The following is an 18,447-nucleotide window of genomic DNA, read 5'->3' as shown; positions in this document are numbered from 1 at the left end:
TAATTTTAATTCCTACCACTCATAGCGCTGTTATTTAACTCGAAACGAAATCGATAAGGTCGGGTATGACAGGAAAATGATAAGAAATCTTGTCACTTATCGATCCCGCAAAATCCCATTAAATGATAGGTCTATTCTACTTTCTCGTCATCGATACTGATATCTGATTTTATTTAAACTTCAAATTCTACCACAATCGTTTTCCGTACTCTATCGGTAACGTCGCGAGTGACACAGAATCGGTAACGTGGGGTTCCAAGTTTGAAGAGGCCCAGAGAACAGGGCCACAAAAATATATTGCACGTAAAGTCTACTCGTATTCTCCTAGCCAATGACCGTGGTTCGGCGGACGATCGATGGCATCCCTTCCCACGGTTTCTAGTTCCAGCGCTGGATTTGCAGACTTTTCGGAGTCGGCGCGATGCTAGGTTCCCCTTGAGGCGCCCTCGCTGGACACGAATCAGCCCTCCACGGCGAATCCATCAGAATCCCACGAAAGCTTGCCGTGTAACCGTTCGCGTTCACGCGTCCAACATTCAGCCACGAGTCTCGATTTGAACGCCCGTGCACACTCCATCACGTTGCCAAGGATCATCTCGACGACGCTGTCAAAGGGGTTAATTAGTTAAGGTGAGGAGTCAACCTTGATTCGTCCTTTGCCACCCTCGCTCACGGATTCTGCGTTTAAGTACGAGACACAATTGATGTCCCCCAATGGAGGGTAATCATAAGCATTGCATCATGTTGAATACGTATCTGAAAGCTCTACTGAAAGTGCACGAGCACTGATCGGTGATTTAGTGATCACTAAAACCTGTGATTTTAGCTTAACGCTACCCCAAAGAGTGCTACGTTTTTATGTGAGGATGTAGACGACGGGGACGTTGAATATCTGTGATATTTGAAAGTAACATAATCGAGACTCTATGGGGAGCCAGTAGGAAGTAACTGATTAAGAATAAAATGCTTCGATAGCTTCTTTTATGGTTAGCCTTCCGGGTGGTAACCGCGTTCTGAAAATTTCCGCTTACGTTTCACAAACTGTGCAGCTCGAATTTGTAGAGAATTATTAAACTGCTACATATGCTGGTGTGTCATCGATCCTTTTATGATCAATGTTGGATTAACTTTACATAGTCCCTGTTATACGAATTCGAGGTCTAAGTAATTCTGATTTTCCATCAAAGTCTCGTCTAGCTGAGGTGCCATTTAATTTGATTCTCAGCTACTTAGTTTAGATACTTAACTACTCTGCAAAAGGTGTCTCACCTACAATCATAGATATCTGTATGCTTCTACTACGCGCAACCGACACTGTCAACACATTGCAGCACAAAGCACCTGCATGACGCCCACGAACAGCTGATTCGGACGCAGAGACTCGGTTAGGCGTTGCGTGACGGCCTATTGCTACCTGTTTGCCAGGCTACGAAGCACGCGATAATAAATGTGAGATCTTGCGAATGGTCGCGATATTTCTTTGGCTGTGTGGCTAAACGACATGAGTCACATATTTCTGTTTTTCGAGATATCGATGTTTCAAAGTTTTGAATTTTAAGTCTGTATTATGAAGTTACATCTGATACAAATTCTATATAAATTGAATCCTCGTTAAAAAAGCATCAAGTATCAATTCAAACTGTCTGAAACTCTGTAAATACTGGTCCAAAGATAATTTCACCTTGCAGACGTTACCTAAGTCACAGACTCGATTTTCTGAAAATCTGACTCACGTCGTTTTGCCTCGTAGTCGCAGATATTTCGAAGAACGAGCGATTTCAGACGCCGAATCGACCTGTGGCAGTGTAAACAAATGCTGAGCTTGCGCTGTAACAGGGCGAATCTCTGCTTCTTTCGAGGTGTATAAAAAGCTCACTGACGCGGTGTGAAGAAAATTATTGTTTCTCGAATGCGACCACACCTTGCCATAATGTTTTACGTGTCTCGATTCGATGCTAATTTTCTCTGCAGTCGACGAAGTACGCAACTGGCGAGAGAAATTATTGACGCAACGAATTTCCCTCTGCGAAAGCGAAAGCACGATTTTCCCCGCTGAAACGCGTCACTCGAATATCTTCTTTCAAAGCAGAACTTCATTTTCGCGTTGAAGTTCTCGTTCGATTCGATGATGTATCAGTTGCGTCTTCACTGTTCGTTCCACGCTTTAATAGTTTTATTATTGAAGACCCAGTTAGAAATTGACACTAACAAGATTCGTAGACGGCCAGTGGATGAATTGCAAAATCGCGAATTGTTAGATACCAACGACGTCATTCAATTGAGAGAGCTTAACGAATCTGTTTCGCGCTGGGAAGGCGCTGCACGTGTTCCCAGGAGCTCCTACAGATATCGTCCAATATGCGTCATTACGTGTCGATGTGGGCACATGACATTGACATCTTTCGCTTCGTCAAACGTTTTCATTTATCAAAATTGGCAGTTTTACGCAAGCTGAGTGTGTAAGAATGCGATAGCCTTAAAAGTTGACGTTGGTTTACTCCTTAACTATTGCCTTGGAATCTGACAGACTCCACGTGATAGAATTTCTATGAGAATAAGGAGTCACGTGAAAAATTTCCAAATCGGTGATCTTGCAGAAAAAAATTCTCGAAGAAATCTCGAAGAAAGAAGGTCGCAAAGATATTTTTTTTACGACTGGGCATTCGATTTTAAATGGTAATGTAAGTTCATGGGCAGCGTCTTTTAAATCGGTTCATTACCTCCTCATTAATTGCTTTTGAACGTGTATCGATACCTCAACTTTCTAGTATTGCGGTAGGTCGTTGACTTAATGTTGACGAACCACGAGCAACTGTGATTTTCAGTTGATAAAGGTTCTGATTTACGTTCTACAATTCATTGGCTTTATTATTCATTATTTACTCCTATGATTTCATTCAACTTCCAAATCAAAGACTCTCGATTGTATGAATACTAGAAGGGTGTATGAGTTTAATTTTTCGATATGTAAATTTAGGTGAGAATATCTGCAAAACGTGCGCAGCACTATTTTCTACGATTTTTGTTACATTTATTTATGACGATCACGCATATAATTCAGATAAAAAGTTACTATTTTCATGCTCACATACATATGTATGCAGTTCACGCCCTGGGAAGTAGTAACACCCTAAGTTAGTCGGAAAGCATGAAAAGTAAACATTGATTTGCAAATTGACTTTTCTCAAGTAATCATCAAGTGTTTAAATAAGCGACACGTAGATCGTTGATCGACTTTCGTAGGCGGTAAACTAATTTTCTCATTCAGCCAATTGATGTCCTCATCGATCCTTCTCTGAATTTGCTATTCTATAAACGAGTTAGTATTTAAGTAATCAAATTCAATAGCTTTCATTGAAGAATATCTATTCGAAGAAATTCGAATAGTCGCTTCGAGCAAACAGACTCGAAGAATCTTGTAACGCAGTGGAAAATTCTGTGTTCATTAAAACAGAGATGACCACGAGAATGGGTTGAACGCCATTGTGTGGAAACTAGCCAAACTGGTTCTATGAACCTCGGGATTCTCTAACAAGTTGTTGCTCTGAAAAGTAAAACGACTGTTTGGTTTGCGTAATCGCAAACAAACGATTAAATTTATACCATGACTCCATTTCCACCTCGCCCATCCGCCATTCCGAAATGTTCTGTCAGCAAATTATGGACACCTCCTTAGAGTAGCCTCCTACTTCCTAGAGTAGACCGACTCAATGACAACGTTGCTCATTGACCCACATATCTTCATCATCCTTCATGGAAGCTATTAATTAAAAGTATTCTTGAGGTAAAAATTGAATTTCTTGAGCGATGGTACATTGTCATTAAATATAACTCATTTAAAATTCACTCCACTTAAATTAACACATCGATTCAATTACTTTCACATAAACAACTCAATTTTCATTACTACATTGACACACGTCCAAGCGATAGAAAATGATGCGTGTTAAACGAGGACGCCTCTACTGATATCACTGAACGCCATCTTTGACCTAAATGATTGTCGCTACTGGTTCCTGTTTGGGTAGCAATAATATTGAATCCCATCATTTCAGTTCCTCTGTATAATTAAGCCTCGCGAAGTGAGATTGACATTGACCTTGGATTATATCTTGGTGCTCGCCTTGTTGTTTTTTCTGGTCCCTGAAAGACTTCAAAGTTGCATAATTTTTCTCAGACGCATAGGCAAACCATTCCTCAAACAATTGTTTATGAACACACGTGAATAACACAGAGTTGAATATATTTGTTATTCAAATAGGAAAGAAATAGTGATCGCAGAAGTGACTGAATTTTTTTTGAAGTTATGTAAGGGGAATTAAACTTTTTAACACTGGAATTATTTACAAAATTAACATATTCGTATGCTTAAAATAGCAGTGCTTCAGAAAAATACCTAATTCAAGAAAAATTCTTGGATAGCTGTAGCAACAAGCCTGTTAACATCTTGAACTTTTCTTCAACAATCGGCTAATAAAGAATGCAGAAGAATCTCCAATTGAAAAAATTACGTCACTTTGTGGCAAGTAAACGCGCACTACGCGAGGCCTTGGACAATTGAAAGTGAAATATGGTTCGTTTGCTATTAAAGTGAAGGCACTGAGGATGCGTTTCGCTGCCTATTGCGCTGTTCCAGCTTTCTTCGGAAGGAGGATCTGTGAAAACGTCCGCAAAATGAATGCTGCCTTTTGGAGACTCGCGCGAGGATAAACGTGCAATTTGTTTCACCTTGCCTGCAGCTGACGCCGTGCATGCTACCGATGCATCGCCTACGCATCAGAGATGCACATAATCCCCTTTAACGCCTTTATATAGAACTTGCTATAGCCCTGTCTCTCAATATTTCACTTTTAAAGAGAAATGGAACTGTAGCTGTAACTTCAATCACTGCTCGTTTATACGTCACTGCAGAATATTTCCATACAATTTTTACACTAAGGATTTCCATCGTTTAAAAATTCCTGAAAGCTATATTTTGATACAGGTCTTCTAAAAACTTTAAAACGTTAATTAGAGGCACAGAAATGACGGAAAGGTCGTATATTTGCTCCACTTGTCCTTGATTTCGAGTTACAGATAGATTTACATGTTAATAACTATGTTTACTAACTGACAATGAGCTAGTACTGATACGATGCAGCTGTGTATTATCAATACTTTACACTCGTATGACCTTATGGACTATAAATCGAACGAGACAATTGTTTCCACGAATTTTTTTTATTACTTGTATGCCATCGATTCTTTTTTAACTTTATTCACAGTACTTCCTCGTTATCAACTCTTTGTTATATTCCCTATAATTTGAAATTGTTTACAGTGAAAGCGTTCAATTTACATGCACTACCGCCCATAATTTTAGATAAGACAAAAATGGTGTATCATGAATACAAATTTCTAACACAAGCGTATATTACTTTATAAACTCATTAGTGAATAGTGAGCCTATATCAAAGAAACATTGTGCATTCTCACATTTTGAAACACTCTGTATGAATCAAGCTCCCAAGTGTCTCCTATTATGCAACGAAGTAATCCTTGGCACGTTACAAATGGCAACTGAAAAATTTTCCACCGATGCACTTCATTGGAATCGTTCTGGATTCCTAGCGCGCGATTTTCGCGACGCTGAGAGCTGCTCAACAGTTTTCGAGCAGAGATACCATAACGGAAGGTTTCATATCGCACGATAGACCATCATCGCCAAATCATGGCTCGTGCAACGCCTTTTATGGAATCCGATGACGATATTATCGCTGAATCAGATCCTCTTCTAATGCCAAGATTATCAGCATATCGACATATCTTCTAATTACACTGATGGACTCCTCGATTTTCTCACGCTGTAATTATTGTGCAAGGTCGGTATGATAACACGATCCACGCGAACGTCGCAACGAGAATTGTCTCAAGTGTTCTATGAATCAATGATTATTCACAGCTACCGATAACAATTATCAACTTCTTCGCTTCTTTCCTGAAAAGTTTCTCGAACCACCAGGAATATCTAAAAACGTCAGCAGGCGTTCGAAGATGATGCATTTATTCATTTACTGTATCGCTTATTTACTTGCTTCTCCTTCGCGTTCTACGATGTACAGAAAGATAAGCCCCGAAGCTTTTCTTGGGAAACGTTTCGCAAACATTTTGGAGCGTTTGGACGTTTTGAGGGTATTTTTGAAGGATTTTCAATGGAACAAGATCCCATTAGTATTATATTAATTTTATGAACATTCGATAGTAGAGTGCTTTAATGAAAATTTGAGAGACTCTGAGATCATATTAGTTTCCAGAAACAGAGTATTTTTCTACTAATTGGATAGTCAAAGTGATCCCAATTCTTTTTCGTTACTTCTATACCTGAGAGTCAACGTGATCCAAGTCCTTTGTCGTTATTTTCCAGATAACTTAACTGAATTTCTGTCCTTCTAATAAAATGTAGAAACTGTAGAAAATTTAATTTTGAATAAAATGGATTTGGGTTAGTCTAGCTTTGAGCTACAGTCTTCTCAGTCGAGTCTTAAAATAGTCTGTGTCTATATACCATTAGTCTTCTTTATTCATTACCTACTGTAAATAAACTCCTATTAATTTGAGACTCCAAAACACAAGCAGTACTACGTCACAGGGAATACAATATTGAGAAAAATGGACTTGAATTATCTAGCTTTCAATTACAGAGTAACTGATGTAAGTAAAAAATTCGAAAAAATTGAGTTCATCGCTCATTCCATATTGCATTGATTCAAATTACAAAATAAGTCGTACATTAAATTCTTTTAAATTTCTAATTTAGATCTCTTTCATAATTACTCTGGCACAGTTAAGGGCGAAGAATCTGAGCTACCCTTTTAAACAATTTTGACCAGTTTCCCAAGAGATTTGAAGTAGCCTTCACAGGAAACGTGGATACGACCGATGAAATTTTCTAATGCGCAGAGTGTGTCTGTGAAGGGGGTAAAAATGGCCCGAAACACGACGGGCATTGTACTCAGAAGCGGTGAGAGAGCGCCGAGCGGAGCGGGTCGGCCCCGAACACGCGGATGCCTGCTGATGTGCACGTGATTCCAGCGTGCCACGGTTCCACGGCATCGACCGACTTCCCCCTCTTTCTGTCTTACCATCGATGCAGTCACACCACTCGCGCACCTCGCTATTTATGTAGTACATCGGTTTCTCGGTGAAAAGCCCTGTTTCCCTCTTTTCCCGCGGAGAAAATGCTCGATGAAAATGAGGATAATCGATGGATTCTCTTTGAAGAATGATACGATTTTAGGGAGACAAAGTTGGACATATCTGTTTTTGTTAGACAACCCTGTGTGTGTACAGTTGGCTCTATAAATATTAGCGAAGATGTGACACTTTGGACGATAGTATGGTACACGAGTATTGAAATTGTATATTAGTAAGCACTAGGAATATTTTGAAGAGTAATATTTATTATCCTCTTTAAAATTGAAGTGATAAAGCTGGTAGAGCTTGATGTAACTTTTATCAGTTTCTCGTTTGCTTGGAAATGTTTGTTATATCTCTGTTAATGAGGTTTGTACCGAAGTAAACAGTAATTAAAATCGAGGAATTTGAAATTGTATCGGAGTCTTTGAGTATATTATCGCGATAATGATGATCGAAAAACATAGATTTAGATTTGTGAGGGCACTTGAGAACAATCAATCATAAACAGTCGTTTCGTAGACTGCGTCGCTGAGAACTGCGCAAATAAGAGGCGGAGTAGTAACGCGGCAATTATTTTCGATTCTCTAATTTCTTTTTAATGATTGTGATATCAGACATTATTACGCTGCGTTTGAAGGCGAAGAGCGGAAATTAATGGGCAGGAAAAAGAACAAAGACAACAGGAGAGCTTCTGTGTAATGAGGAAAAATCGAGAGCTCAAACTTCAAAGCATAAAGTGGCGCATTTGCGACGTTTGAAATTCGCGCGATCTGGAAATTTCGGGGAGCGAATATTTATTATTGGGAAGCCAAAAGAGCTCCGATCTCGCTTATTTTCAATTCATTCCGTAAATAATTGCACTGTAAACAATGGACGAAAATACATCGTGTTATTTTCTGTAGAGAGATTATTTTATCTGATTTCATACATTTTATTTCCTATGTGATAATAAGAATATAATATAAAAATGTATCTTTTGATAGCAGCACAGGATGAGCTGTTGCGCTTTGTTTTCTTGCGCGTAATTGATTTACGAGTGTTTACCCCGAGAACCAAAACATTTAGAAGACATCCAGGCGCACATAATCTTCGAAATATTTATGATATTGCTGTACTAAAGGCGTAACCAAAAATTTTTAAGAAGTCTCAAACCTAAATTGGAAATCAATTTAGCTTATTAATTTTACTAACGAATCTCGTACAATTCAACGAGTTTACTGTCTGTACGATACAGTGTTAGCATATAATTCTTACAAAGAATGATCTTTCGAACTTTGATCCATAGAGTCGCGCAAATACGCCAGGTGAGCTTCAAAAATAATTTTTCTCTCGAATTATGAAATAGGCCGATGTAAACATGTTTTCAATGATAAAACTAGCGATAGAAAAACATCGTAAAGTAGGAAACTAAATCGATCCAAGATACCGTGGTAAACAGTGCGTGTTCAAAGCTTTTGACATTTTTCACGATCGTCGATAATCGTAGATTAAAATTGTTTATGATATGTCGGCAGGAAAGCTTTCGTGCTTTGCGATGCAAGTCGTGTCAGAGAAAATTCCTTTGTTTCGACCAGCAACGAACGCTCAGTTGGAGCCTCTTTGTTCTTTGAAAACGCGTCGAGATGAGATCTGATCGCTTATTCGTTCGTTTATAATTATCGAGGTTTCGCGCTTTTGTTGCGGGTCGATTCTCATTTTGCGCCACTTTACGCATAAAAACATTAAAAATTGATAAGTAGTAAAATTGTTCAAGTACCCACAAAGTAGTCTCATTCGTATGTAATCATAGGACATTAGCTTTCAAGAAAATTTTACAAATGGATCCTTCGAATGTAGAAACGTTTCCCGCTAAAGTGATCACGTATTGAGAACGTGATTGCATAAAATGACACATTGCACAGCAAAAATGTTCATAATCGTTGCACAAGTTTCCTCGTGGTTCCCTTTCCGTGGACACCTCACGTGTCGTCAACTCTAACGGTGAAAGATGGATGAGACTGATTTTAATCGTAACGATACAAGGCCATACAGGAAGTTTTTAGTATGACGTTGGTCACTTCTTGCTGGTCTTCTGATATGGGAAAGAAAGTTACACGTTATCTATATCGTCGATCGAATCTTTTTCAATTGCTGATAAAACACTTCTGTGGTGAGAGATCATCATTCGAAACGAAGCTAAATTTGTGTAACTTTTAAGGTTTAATCCTCTTCTTGAAGGCGGTCTTTAATTCTAGATTGTTAAAGTTATATTTTGATTAACAGCTAATCGCTTAAATGGATAAAATGTCAATTTTTGTATCGAATATGCAATAATTATTATTACTATGCGAGGTGAAAATTGTTTCCAATTGTTATGAGTCGAGTAATTATTTGTTTTAGATGACTAATGCAAAAACTTATCGCTCTAGTTCCATTTATTTATCGAAGAATTTACAGACCTTAGAGTCATATCAACTACCTGAACTGTTGAACTGTTTTATTACTCATTCACTAAACAAACTATTTATAACGTATTATGTAACTGAGGTTTAAGCGGCACAGTCAAAAGATAATGAACATGCCAAGGAATGTAGTGATTTAAAGTTGGAGGAAACTAGGAAAGTGGAAAACAGTAGATACTTTTCCTTTGTTTTTCTAAATATCAATAAACAAGTGACATGAGAGTGAAATATCGGAGAAGATTGAAATAACGGTACGCTTTTCCTACTCTCGAGTGACAAAGATTTCCTTAGACACTATGAGTCGTATAGAATACTTCATTCTTCCTTGGATCCAAGGGCAACATTATGAAACAGCTAATCATTCTTTTGTTTTTGTAATAAGAAAAAAAACTCAGCTCACGACTCGTCTCATCTTTCTTGCAAACTGACAATATATAGTAAGCCCAAAAGTAGCTCCATTTCCCGTGATAACGTGGGTATTCAATAGACCACTGTATTGAAATCAATGAATACCCAGCTTTGCTTCATCAGGTCTGATTATTTTTCCAAGGAAGCTGAAGTGCATTCTTCATAAATGCATTACTGTCATTGTACCAAGTCATACTAGCCCTAAATAAAAAAGAAGATCCTAAAAATAATAAAAACCTCTGAAAAAATTAAAAAAAAAGTTCCCTCAGAATCAAGCTTCCAACTGGAAATACCTTCTCAACTCGTCCCAACAATATTGTACATGTCTGCAACAAATGAATCTTTGTCTACTGCACGCAAGTGGTCAAGGACGTTTCCAGGTCGGACTCGAAATAATTTCCAAGCACCTGCCATCGTCCCAGTCTTGTTAGACGCCATTTCGGTATCGCCTCCAAGCAAGCGTTTCCGGGATCTAGACAAACTGTCTGTGACCATCCTTTCCGCGCGTTCAACGTGATTGTAAATGTTCTACGTATAGACAAGCCAGCGTGCAGTCAGCTACCGTTTACGCGGCGACTACTCATGATGAATGCTAATCGATCGAATTAGTTAGGCAACAGGGAAGAACGTAGGCGTTGACGTTATCGTTTTATATGATTATATGACTTTTAAATGACCACCGCTCGTGGTTTGTTTAACGATAGTCAGCAGACTGATCCCAGTGGCCAATGATTTCCTGTAAACGGTTTAACGCGCTCCTCTTCGTTAACCTTTCAATTAACCTCACGCCAAAGTGATTATAAGTTACTCGAAGTATTATGATTAATTGGAACCACGGTTTCATTATCCTTATCACTCTTCTCGCGATAATGGTCATCGAAACGTAGTAAATACTCTGAAAAGACGTTGCTGTTAAGTTATATCACTGACGTTCGCGTTATTTCCCAAGTTTCTGGTACTTTGGAAAATGTCGATCAATGTGCTCGTGAGCCCAAGTGGATACAGTCATTCATAATGGGCACTGAGTGGAAGAGTGAAGGATAAATTTAGTGAGAAATGAATATGGTCACTTTATTATAAAATTGGAGCCTCGAATAAATTCCAAAGAAGAATTAGATGAAATACAGGGTGTTTAACAACAGGTGTCAGAAATTTTAAGGGCTGTCAGAAAAGCTTAAAATTCGCGTGAAATGTGTCTGACTTGAGGCTCATTCTACTGATATTTGTTTATGTCTGACTCTAGGTATATTCTACTGACTTTTCTGTGTCTGACTCAGGACTTATTCCACTGATATCGCTATACCTGATCTAATGTACATCGACAGTAGAACAACTCCCCAGTCAGACACATTTCCCTCATATCTTATACATTCTCTCAACAATTAATAACTCTGAAACGAAATCTCAAACACAATTTTGTCACCCTTATTTTTCGTTCTATTTTATCACACAGAATCACCTCTAAATTTCCTGACACCTGTTCTCAAACACCCTGTATAATTCTTCCACATCTACGAACTGACTCAAGTAATTTCTTTCTCAACGAACCTATAACCCAGATTACGATGATCTCTGAACGATAGCAATTGACTATTAAAATCGCCAGCGCTGATGTTCTCAGTTTCGTGTCAGGGACGTCGGTCGCAAGTAAACTGCATCAATCTATATACCTCCGATCGCGTGCAGCCTTATTAATTTTTCTATTATTTCTAATTGTCACTCGTTCTAGCCGGTAAACATGTTTTCATCGCGACGCACGTGCAACGAGCGTGCCAGTTATTTAGTTTGTCGCGAATATTACGAACCGATGGCAACGTTCAGTTGGTCATCGCATTTGCAATTTGAAGTAGGGAATATATGGTGACTACGTGTAAGCCTCGAGTTGGTGGCGTTAACGCGTCTTATCTGAATTATTAAACAACAATTTGTTCGGACGATATAGGCGAGGCGAACGTCGAAGGGTCAGTTGTGCATTGATAAGAGTGATGTCATCATTTGGTCAGTAGTAAACAATTCGACGTGCGAGTATGCACATTCGCGTCAAAATAATGCGGAGTGCATCCCTATGCATGTAAGTGCATGCATCGTACGTGGTGGATGACACATCTGCACAATGTTGATAACGCTTAGTATTATTTTTTTCTGCTCTGTTGCGAGTAATTGAATCATTGAACGAGGATAATTACAAAAATTTTTTAATTGACTTGTCCCCATATTTTTGTTTGTTAAGTGAAATACTTTTTCAATAGGATGCTTTGGAGAGACATTGTATACGTTTTCTATACATTTCTGTGGACTATTGTAATAGAAACCATGAACTATATCAACCATCACTAAAGAAACTAAAAAAAATTTATAGAATTTCTATGTTATGTATCCAAGAAAATTGCAATCAATTTTTCAGAGGGCAGAAATATCTGTAATTATAAAAAACTTTTCAAATACTGATTACATATCTCGTTTGAGTAAGTAATCTTTTGACTAGTTTTATCCTAGGTAGACAGACGGTATTTTTAAAAAGATAAAAATATGCAAACAATTACAGAATATTGATTTTCTGTTCACACAGTTATGCTTTTAAAGTCGAGTGGGTTCTAAACGTTTAATTAAATATCATGTATATTCAAAGCTTTTCTTAGAACGTTGATAATAATAATAACTCGATGTTACTTATAGATTTTCTGTGATTTGCATACATATACGCAAAATTATTATGTCTCTGCAGAATGTATTTTTACATTTTCAGTATGAGGTCGCGATAGAAAAACACGAGTTGTGTTGAGTCGGGCGTACAATCATTTTTCAAAGATCAAGGTGCAACCCCTGCATGATGACAAACAAAGTATGACTTCATATCGTACGACCTCTAAACATTGAACAGTAGAAAAATCAAAGAAACATTACAGAAAATATTCTTGATACCTTCTAGTTATTACAAGCTACTCATAAGTTACAATAACAAAACATCATTCACCTTATTCAATACCTATCGATTAAATTTCCTATAAAATTCCTGATAAGATAATAATTCTCGTTAAAATGCAATTAACACACCACACAACCCACAAATACCAAAGATCGCACATGCACTGTATACACTTTGTAATATTTTATTTTAAAAATGTATCAAAGTTTAAAAAATGGTAATCTACAGAAATTAAAAACATTTTTCTAAATATATCTATATTATGTTAAAACAGTTTACAAAAAATTATCCTCAAATTTAAAACACAGTATTACAGAAAACACTTTCATATTTTGTAGGATATTAAATTCACACAGCACATGTAGAACTTTCGAGGCTGACTGTAGTTTACTCAAGGCTTGTGTCGTCTTTTCGGGGCACGGAGAAAACCGTATCCAAAGAACGCACAATTTTAAAAATACCCTTCCCCGCTGAGCCTCCAGATCGTCGACGGAACGAAAAAAAAGAAAAACACGTCGTATCTGTGCCCCATTCATGCGTGTATCACGACGCAGTGGACGAATGTGCGGGCGTAGCTACACGAGAAAAACAGAGGTTGCACGTGGTTCGTGAATGCTCGTACCTGCTCACGTTCCGTTTCTTCCACCCCTCTACCAGGGCCCCTTTCCTACTACCATGACTAACGCAGCCTCACTGGGAAAGCTCGCGGCGCTATAAAAGTGAAGGAGCATCGTTGCGTCGAGCAGTGCGTCTCGCGCGAGCGTCGAGAAGCTTTGTGTGTTTCGAGCGAATATCTTCTTTGTTATTTTACATTTGAATTTTTTTTCTTCGATTAACATTGACTAGAACGTGTACCACGGCTGAAGAAGCACCTTAGAGTCGTGTCGAACGTTGAGTAACGCGTTAGTCGAGAGGGTTTATCGATTCTGTGAAGTTTTAAATAGAAGAGAGGAGGGTTGATCGATAGAAGAGCAATTTCTAATTTGACGCGAAGAGGGATTTAAATATTCAAGATGCCTGTGGAGCTTGAGCCCGTGACACCCATCAGTCACAAACCTTGCACACCTTGTAGCGGGTACGCATGTGTTAATATTTCCTTTTTTTACCGTTTTAATTGCGATCGTGGCAGAGAGTTGCGAGATAAGTATAAAACCGTAAAATTGCTTCGGCTATTTCGGTTGGAGAAACGTCTCTGGAACAGGCGCGCAAGAAAGGAGCAACAGCTGACTGCCCCACGGAACGACTCGTAATGGATACACTCGAGAACTCGAGTTAATGGCAGTCTGTTCGTTGTGCTTGAGGCTTTAGAAATATAGTATGAGCTCGAGATTTAGCTATTGCTTTGTGAATTTCATTTCCTGTCGCAGATGTTTAGAAAGAAGTAAAGAGAGTTTTTATTTCTGTTTTTATTTGCGAAAACATTTTAAGAATATAGTACTATTGGAAATACGGCAGATTGTTTTACCACCCTTGTTTTGTTTCGACTATAAATTACATAAACTATATTATCACTTCTGTTATTTATGTGTAATGTATAAATATTCTCACAAATATTCTCACGAATCTCAAAAATTCGTAATGTTAAAAATAAAATTCAATCTCAGTGATTCTAGTACTAAAATTAAAACACCAACGAAGCTATTCACCTCAAAACCGAATACTTTAAAGCTTCCCGATCAAAATTTTAACAGCCCTTTCTTCTTGTTGCAGGGAAAAGAAGATGAACAAGCTGTGCAAGCAGGTGTCGATCGAGAGCCCGAACGTAATGGGCCGTGAATGGGTGTTCAGTTTCGACGTGCCTGTTCCGGAAGTCCCAGCGAACGGGGCCCGTATTCGAGTGATGTGCGCTGGTGCATGTTACCATCCCCGCCGTTCCCCAAGTTTATCCAGCCTGACCTCTGTCTCCAGTGGAAACAGCCTAGCCACAGAGGTTTCGATGGAAGGCGACTTTCCAGTAACCCTGCCCCACCATGGGGTCAGGGACGCTGCCTTGTTCCCTGGTTACGAGGTCGCGGGCGTAATCGAGTCCCTGGGCGCCAACGTGCCCGAAGATTGCGAGTACAAAGTCGGGGACCGTGTGATCTTGTACCCTTACGAGGGCATACCGAATGGATACGTCGAGTACCTGGTGGTTCATGACCTCAAGTACCTCATCAAGATCCCAGACAACGTGAGCCTCAGCGTAGCGGCGATGCTGCCTGCTGGGGCACTGCTCGCCATGAACACAGTCTTCGCTGCCCACGAACACGTCCAGCAGCTGCTCAAGCAAAGGGGCGAGAACAGCGTGTGCAAGATTCTGATCGTTGGCACTGGAGGTCTGGCTCTTTGGGCTCTTAGAATCGCAGCGTACCACTTCAGTAACATGAAGGACCGAGTTACTATTACCATTGCCTCGTTGAAGGATGATGGATTGACGTTGGCCCAGGAATTCCAACGGTGAGTTGTTTTAGCGATTTAGTGTTGTATTGGTGTTGTGTAGGTTTAGAGTTTGAGATATGTTAGTCCTTTTAGAGCTGTGTCATTTTTCGTAGATTACTAGTTAGTGATGCATGTTGATCTCTGACCCCAATAAGGTCGATGCTCGTCGGGTCTGCTTTATCGAATTATTTTCGTTGCTCGAATGAGTCGGTCTATTTTTGTATCAATGATAAATGGCTTCGATAACTATTAATACTTGACACAACTTGATAAGCGTTACATAAATTGTATCTTTTCCGCGTCCCCACTATTCGCGTGACGTTACGAACTTAAATATCGCTTTATCAAGTAAAAGAAGAGGTGTTAAAGTTTGCATACCATTTTATTTTCACTTTTATCGTGGATGGAATTAGTTTTATCAATATGAAGTTGTGATTGCACGTTCAGCTTGGAGCACTTTGCAAGCACCAGTTAAAATTGATTAATTTGACTGGTAATTATTACTGTCGCTCAGTTGGTATTACTCGTGGTATAAAAGCAAAGTACTCAATACATGGATATAATTTCAACGTTACAAATATAGATACATACAAAGCTTTTTTTCGTACTTTGATTCTTTCACAGTTTTACTTGTATCTACATATATTAAAATTGTTTACATAGAATCTTGCAAGATTCATTCCTCATTTTAAATAAAATAGCTCAGGGTGACAATAATAATGCACTTAGCATATGTACTTACATAAAAGATGTAGCTTTGCCACTGCACAGTGTACACAAGCTTCAACCGCCCCAAACAAAACCTCACGCTTCCCTTAGTCACAGTCTAGCTAGCACAGAATTCCGAGTCCATCTGCGACCACCCAGCAGGCCATTCGATTTATTCACCAACAGTCTCCTTTGCCAATACAGAGTGAACGTGGTGCAGTGGAACGAGGACCTGTACGAGAAGCAGCTGATCGAGCGCACGATGGACGCCTGTCGAGGCCACGTGGACGTGGTGATCGATTTCGGCACAACTTCGCGCAGTCTTCACCGAAGCATGCAGTGCCTCAGCAAAGGAGGTGTGGTCTTCGTCATCAAGGAAGTCGCCGACCGTCTGCTACCAAAGTTCAGCAGACGCGCAGAGGAATGGCAGCAGAGCATCAAACCAGTGGAGCCAGGAACCTTGGAGCAGCTTCGGGAGCTGGTCCAGCTGGTGGCATCTGGCGAGATCGAACCACCACCTCACACTGTGTACCCTGCAGAAGAGGTCCTCGACGTGGTGCACAAGCTCTGCCACTCGGAGATCCAAGGGCGCGCGATCCTACGCTTCTACCCTGCGGATTAAGGGATTTTCCTGAGTGGAAGTTTGCGTGCTGCGCGGATCGGCACAACAGGAGAGCTCGAGAGCGATCGAAGAGCAGATTGAAAGACTTGGGCCGGATTACTTGCGGTTACCTAGATGTTGTGGTCCAACGCGGCTGAATATTCAGGAATATTCGGGACCGAAGAGATTCGAGATTTCGCGGGCGAGACGAAAGGGTCGTCTCGTTGAATTTCATTTCTGCACGAAGAGCAACATCGATAGTTCTCACGGATCGTCTTGCTGAGGCGTTTCGACGCTAGAGGACGATGGACGTGTGTATCGATGGGTTATCTATCGATGGTGTATATGTACGGTGGTTTCTTTGGATGGGTTAGAGATTGCGCTGTTTCTGTACGTTATCGATAAGAGCACATACTCCTGTAATCTTTTCGTTGGAGTGTTCGCGAGAATTAAAGGGTTTCCGTGTCACAGCGACGCGTTTCCCACGATTCTGTGAGATCGTATTATCGTGTAGCGTAGTAAGGGGTATAAGAAAATGATGATGTCACATAAACCTCGAGAATATCGTAGAGAAAGCTCGCGTTGAACTCGATGTAGCGGTCACGCGCCAGATTTAACTATTCACGGTTCTTTCGCTATTGTCACGGATTGCTTTCACTTTGTGATGACTCAATTATCTGAAATTGAGCAATTTTTATTGGAATTTTTTTTTGGTGAAAACTGTCCTTCATAACAGAGAAATAGCTAACTCGATGCTCGAACTTCTTTGGTCGGATGACGAATTTCTTTTTTACTTTCATGAGACGAAGCAGTTAGACCACTTTCCCGCCGAAAACCGAAGCTACCACCTGTGAGATCTGTCGATTTTCAGGTGCTTCTCGCGTCACTTATCCGATCTTTGAAGGAGAGTCATCAATCTGTTCAATAAGAACAAGTTAAACCTGTCGTGGTAGATTTCAAAGGGAATACAAGTTCGATATACCAGAAGAAAATGATCAATGTAATCGTGAAATATTTAATGTCAATTGAATTGTAATTACTACCATAGTTTAAAGTTTGTAAACCGAGACACAGGGATCGAGTGTTTCTTGAACAATTTTAATGAAAGTACTCCAGTGGCGTGAACCGTATTGGGAATGTATTTCGAACGCATATTCAAAGTATATTCGGGATCGTATTTAAGTCGGGGGAAAAGAGGAACAAACTTTCTCCAATTTGTCGGGTGTACGATGTTATCATATCTGCCAGCGGTTTCAGAAAACTAATGAGGCAAACGTAACGCTGCTTTATAATTGCTCGAGGTAGTATCGTCAGTCTGATTTACGTTTACGCGTAATTTAATATTCATAAGGCACGATCACCGCATAATCGACACGAGCGGGAGAATTAATTTTCGCTGCGGGGGCATTTCGTGAATTATCGTTTTAGATGCGTATCAGTATTCCTTTTTCACGTAGCGCGCAAGTTAGAATAAGTTTACTGGATCGTTCCTGTATTGTACGCTTCGTACAATCGCGAGCAATCTAATCGCGTCTGATCGCAGTTATGTATTAAGTCGTTGTCGTTGTACCTTGAAAGACTGTCTCCCTTATTTAAGACTAACTCCTTCTTTTCTCTTGTTTTCTTCGTTTTTCGAATAATGTTAGGCGATAATTTAGCTGTGTAGATAGACGTCACCACGTTGCATTGTATCGACTGTTAACCGTGACAGTACATTGTATTATATTATGGTAATAAAGACATGCGTTTTTTTATTAAAATAGAAATAT

General features: G+C 39.5%; 1 protein-coding gene and 1 long non-coding RNA gene across 4 annotated transcripts; one reads left to right on the top strand and one right to left on the bottom strand.

Annotated features, from left to right (window-relative positions):
• Positions 1 to 493: 493 nt before the first annotated feature.
• Positions 494 to 16,978, top strand: Drat (Death resistor Adh domain containing target). Of its 3 annotated transcripts, none has more exons than XM_076389892.1 (3): positions 494 to 630; positions 14,662 to 15,387; positions 16,264 to 16,978. In XM_076389892.1, the coding sequence occupies exons 2-3, from the start codon at positions 14,672 to 14,674 to the stop codon at positions 16,697 to 16,699; spliced, it is 1,152 nt and encodes a 383-aa protein (XP_076246007.1). In that variant the 5' UTR covers positions 494 to 630; positions 14,662 to 14,671; the 3' UTR covers positions 16,700 to 16,978. The 3 variants fall into 3 exon arrangements, with proteins under 3 accessions (XP_076246007.1, XP_076246004.1, XP_076246005.1); XM_076389889.1 differs by lacking the exon at positions 494 to 630 and adding an exon at positions 13,692 to 14,026; XM_076389890.1 differs by lacking the exon at positions 494 to 630 and adding an exon at positions 13,694 to 14,026 and having other exon boundaries at positions 16,282 to 16,978.
• Positions 10,021 to 10,868, bottom strand: LOC143185769 (uncharacterized). Its single transcript, XR_013002956.1, has 2 exons — positions 10,319 to 10,868; positions 10,021 to 10,245 (listed from the first exon to the last, which is right to left on the bottom strand). It is a non-coding gene; the product is annotated as an uncharacterized LOC143185769 (long non-coding RNA).
• Positions 16,979 to 18,447: the final 1,469 nt, after the last annotated feature.

Source organism: Calliopsis andreniformis, chromosome 12 (assembly GCF_051401765.1).
Source record: "Calliopsis andreniformis isolate RMS-2024a chromosome 12, iyCalAndr_principal, whole genome shotgun sequence".
In the NCBI taxonomy this organism is placed as follows: domain Eukaryota; kingdom Metazoa; phylum Arthropoda; class Insecta; order Hymenoptera; family Andrenidae; genus Calliopsis; species Calliopsis andreniformis.
Note: the sequence above shows the minus strand (reverse complement) of the source record. Positions and strands in the feature narration are given on the sequence as shown.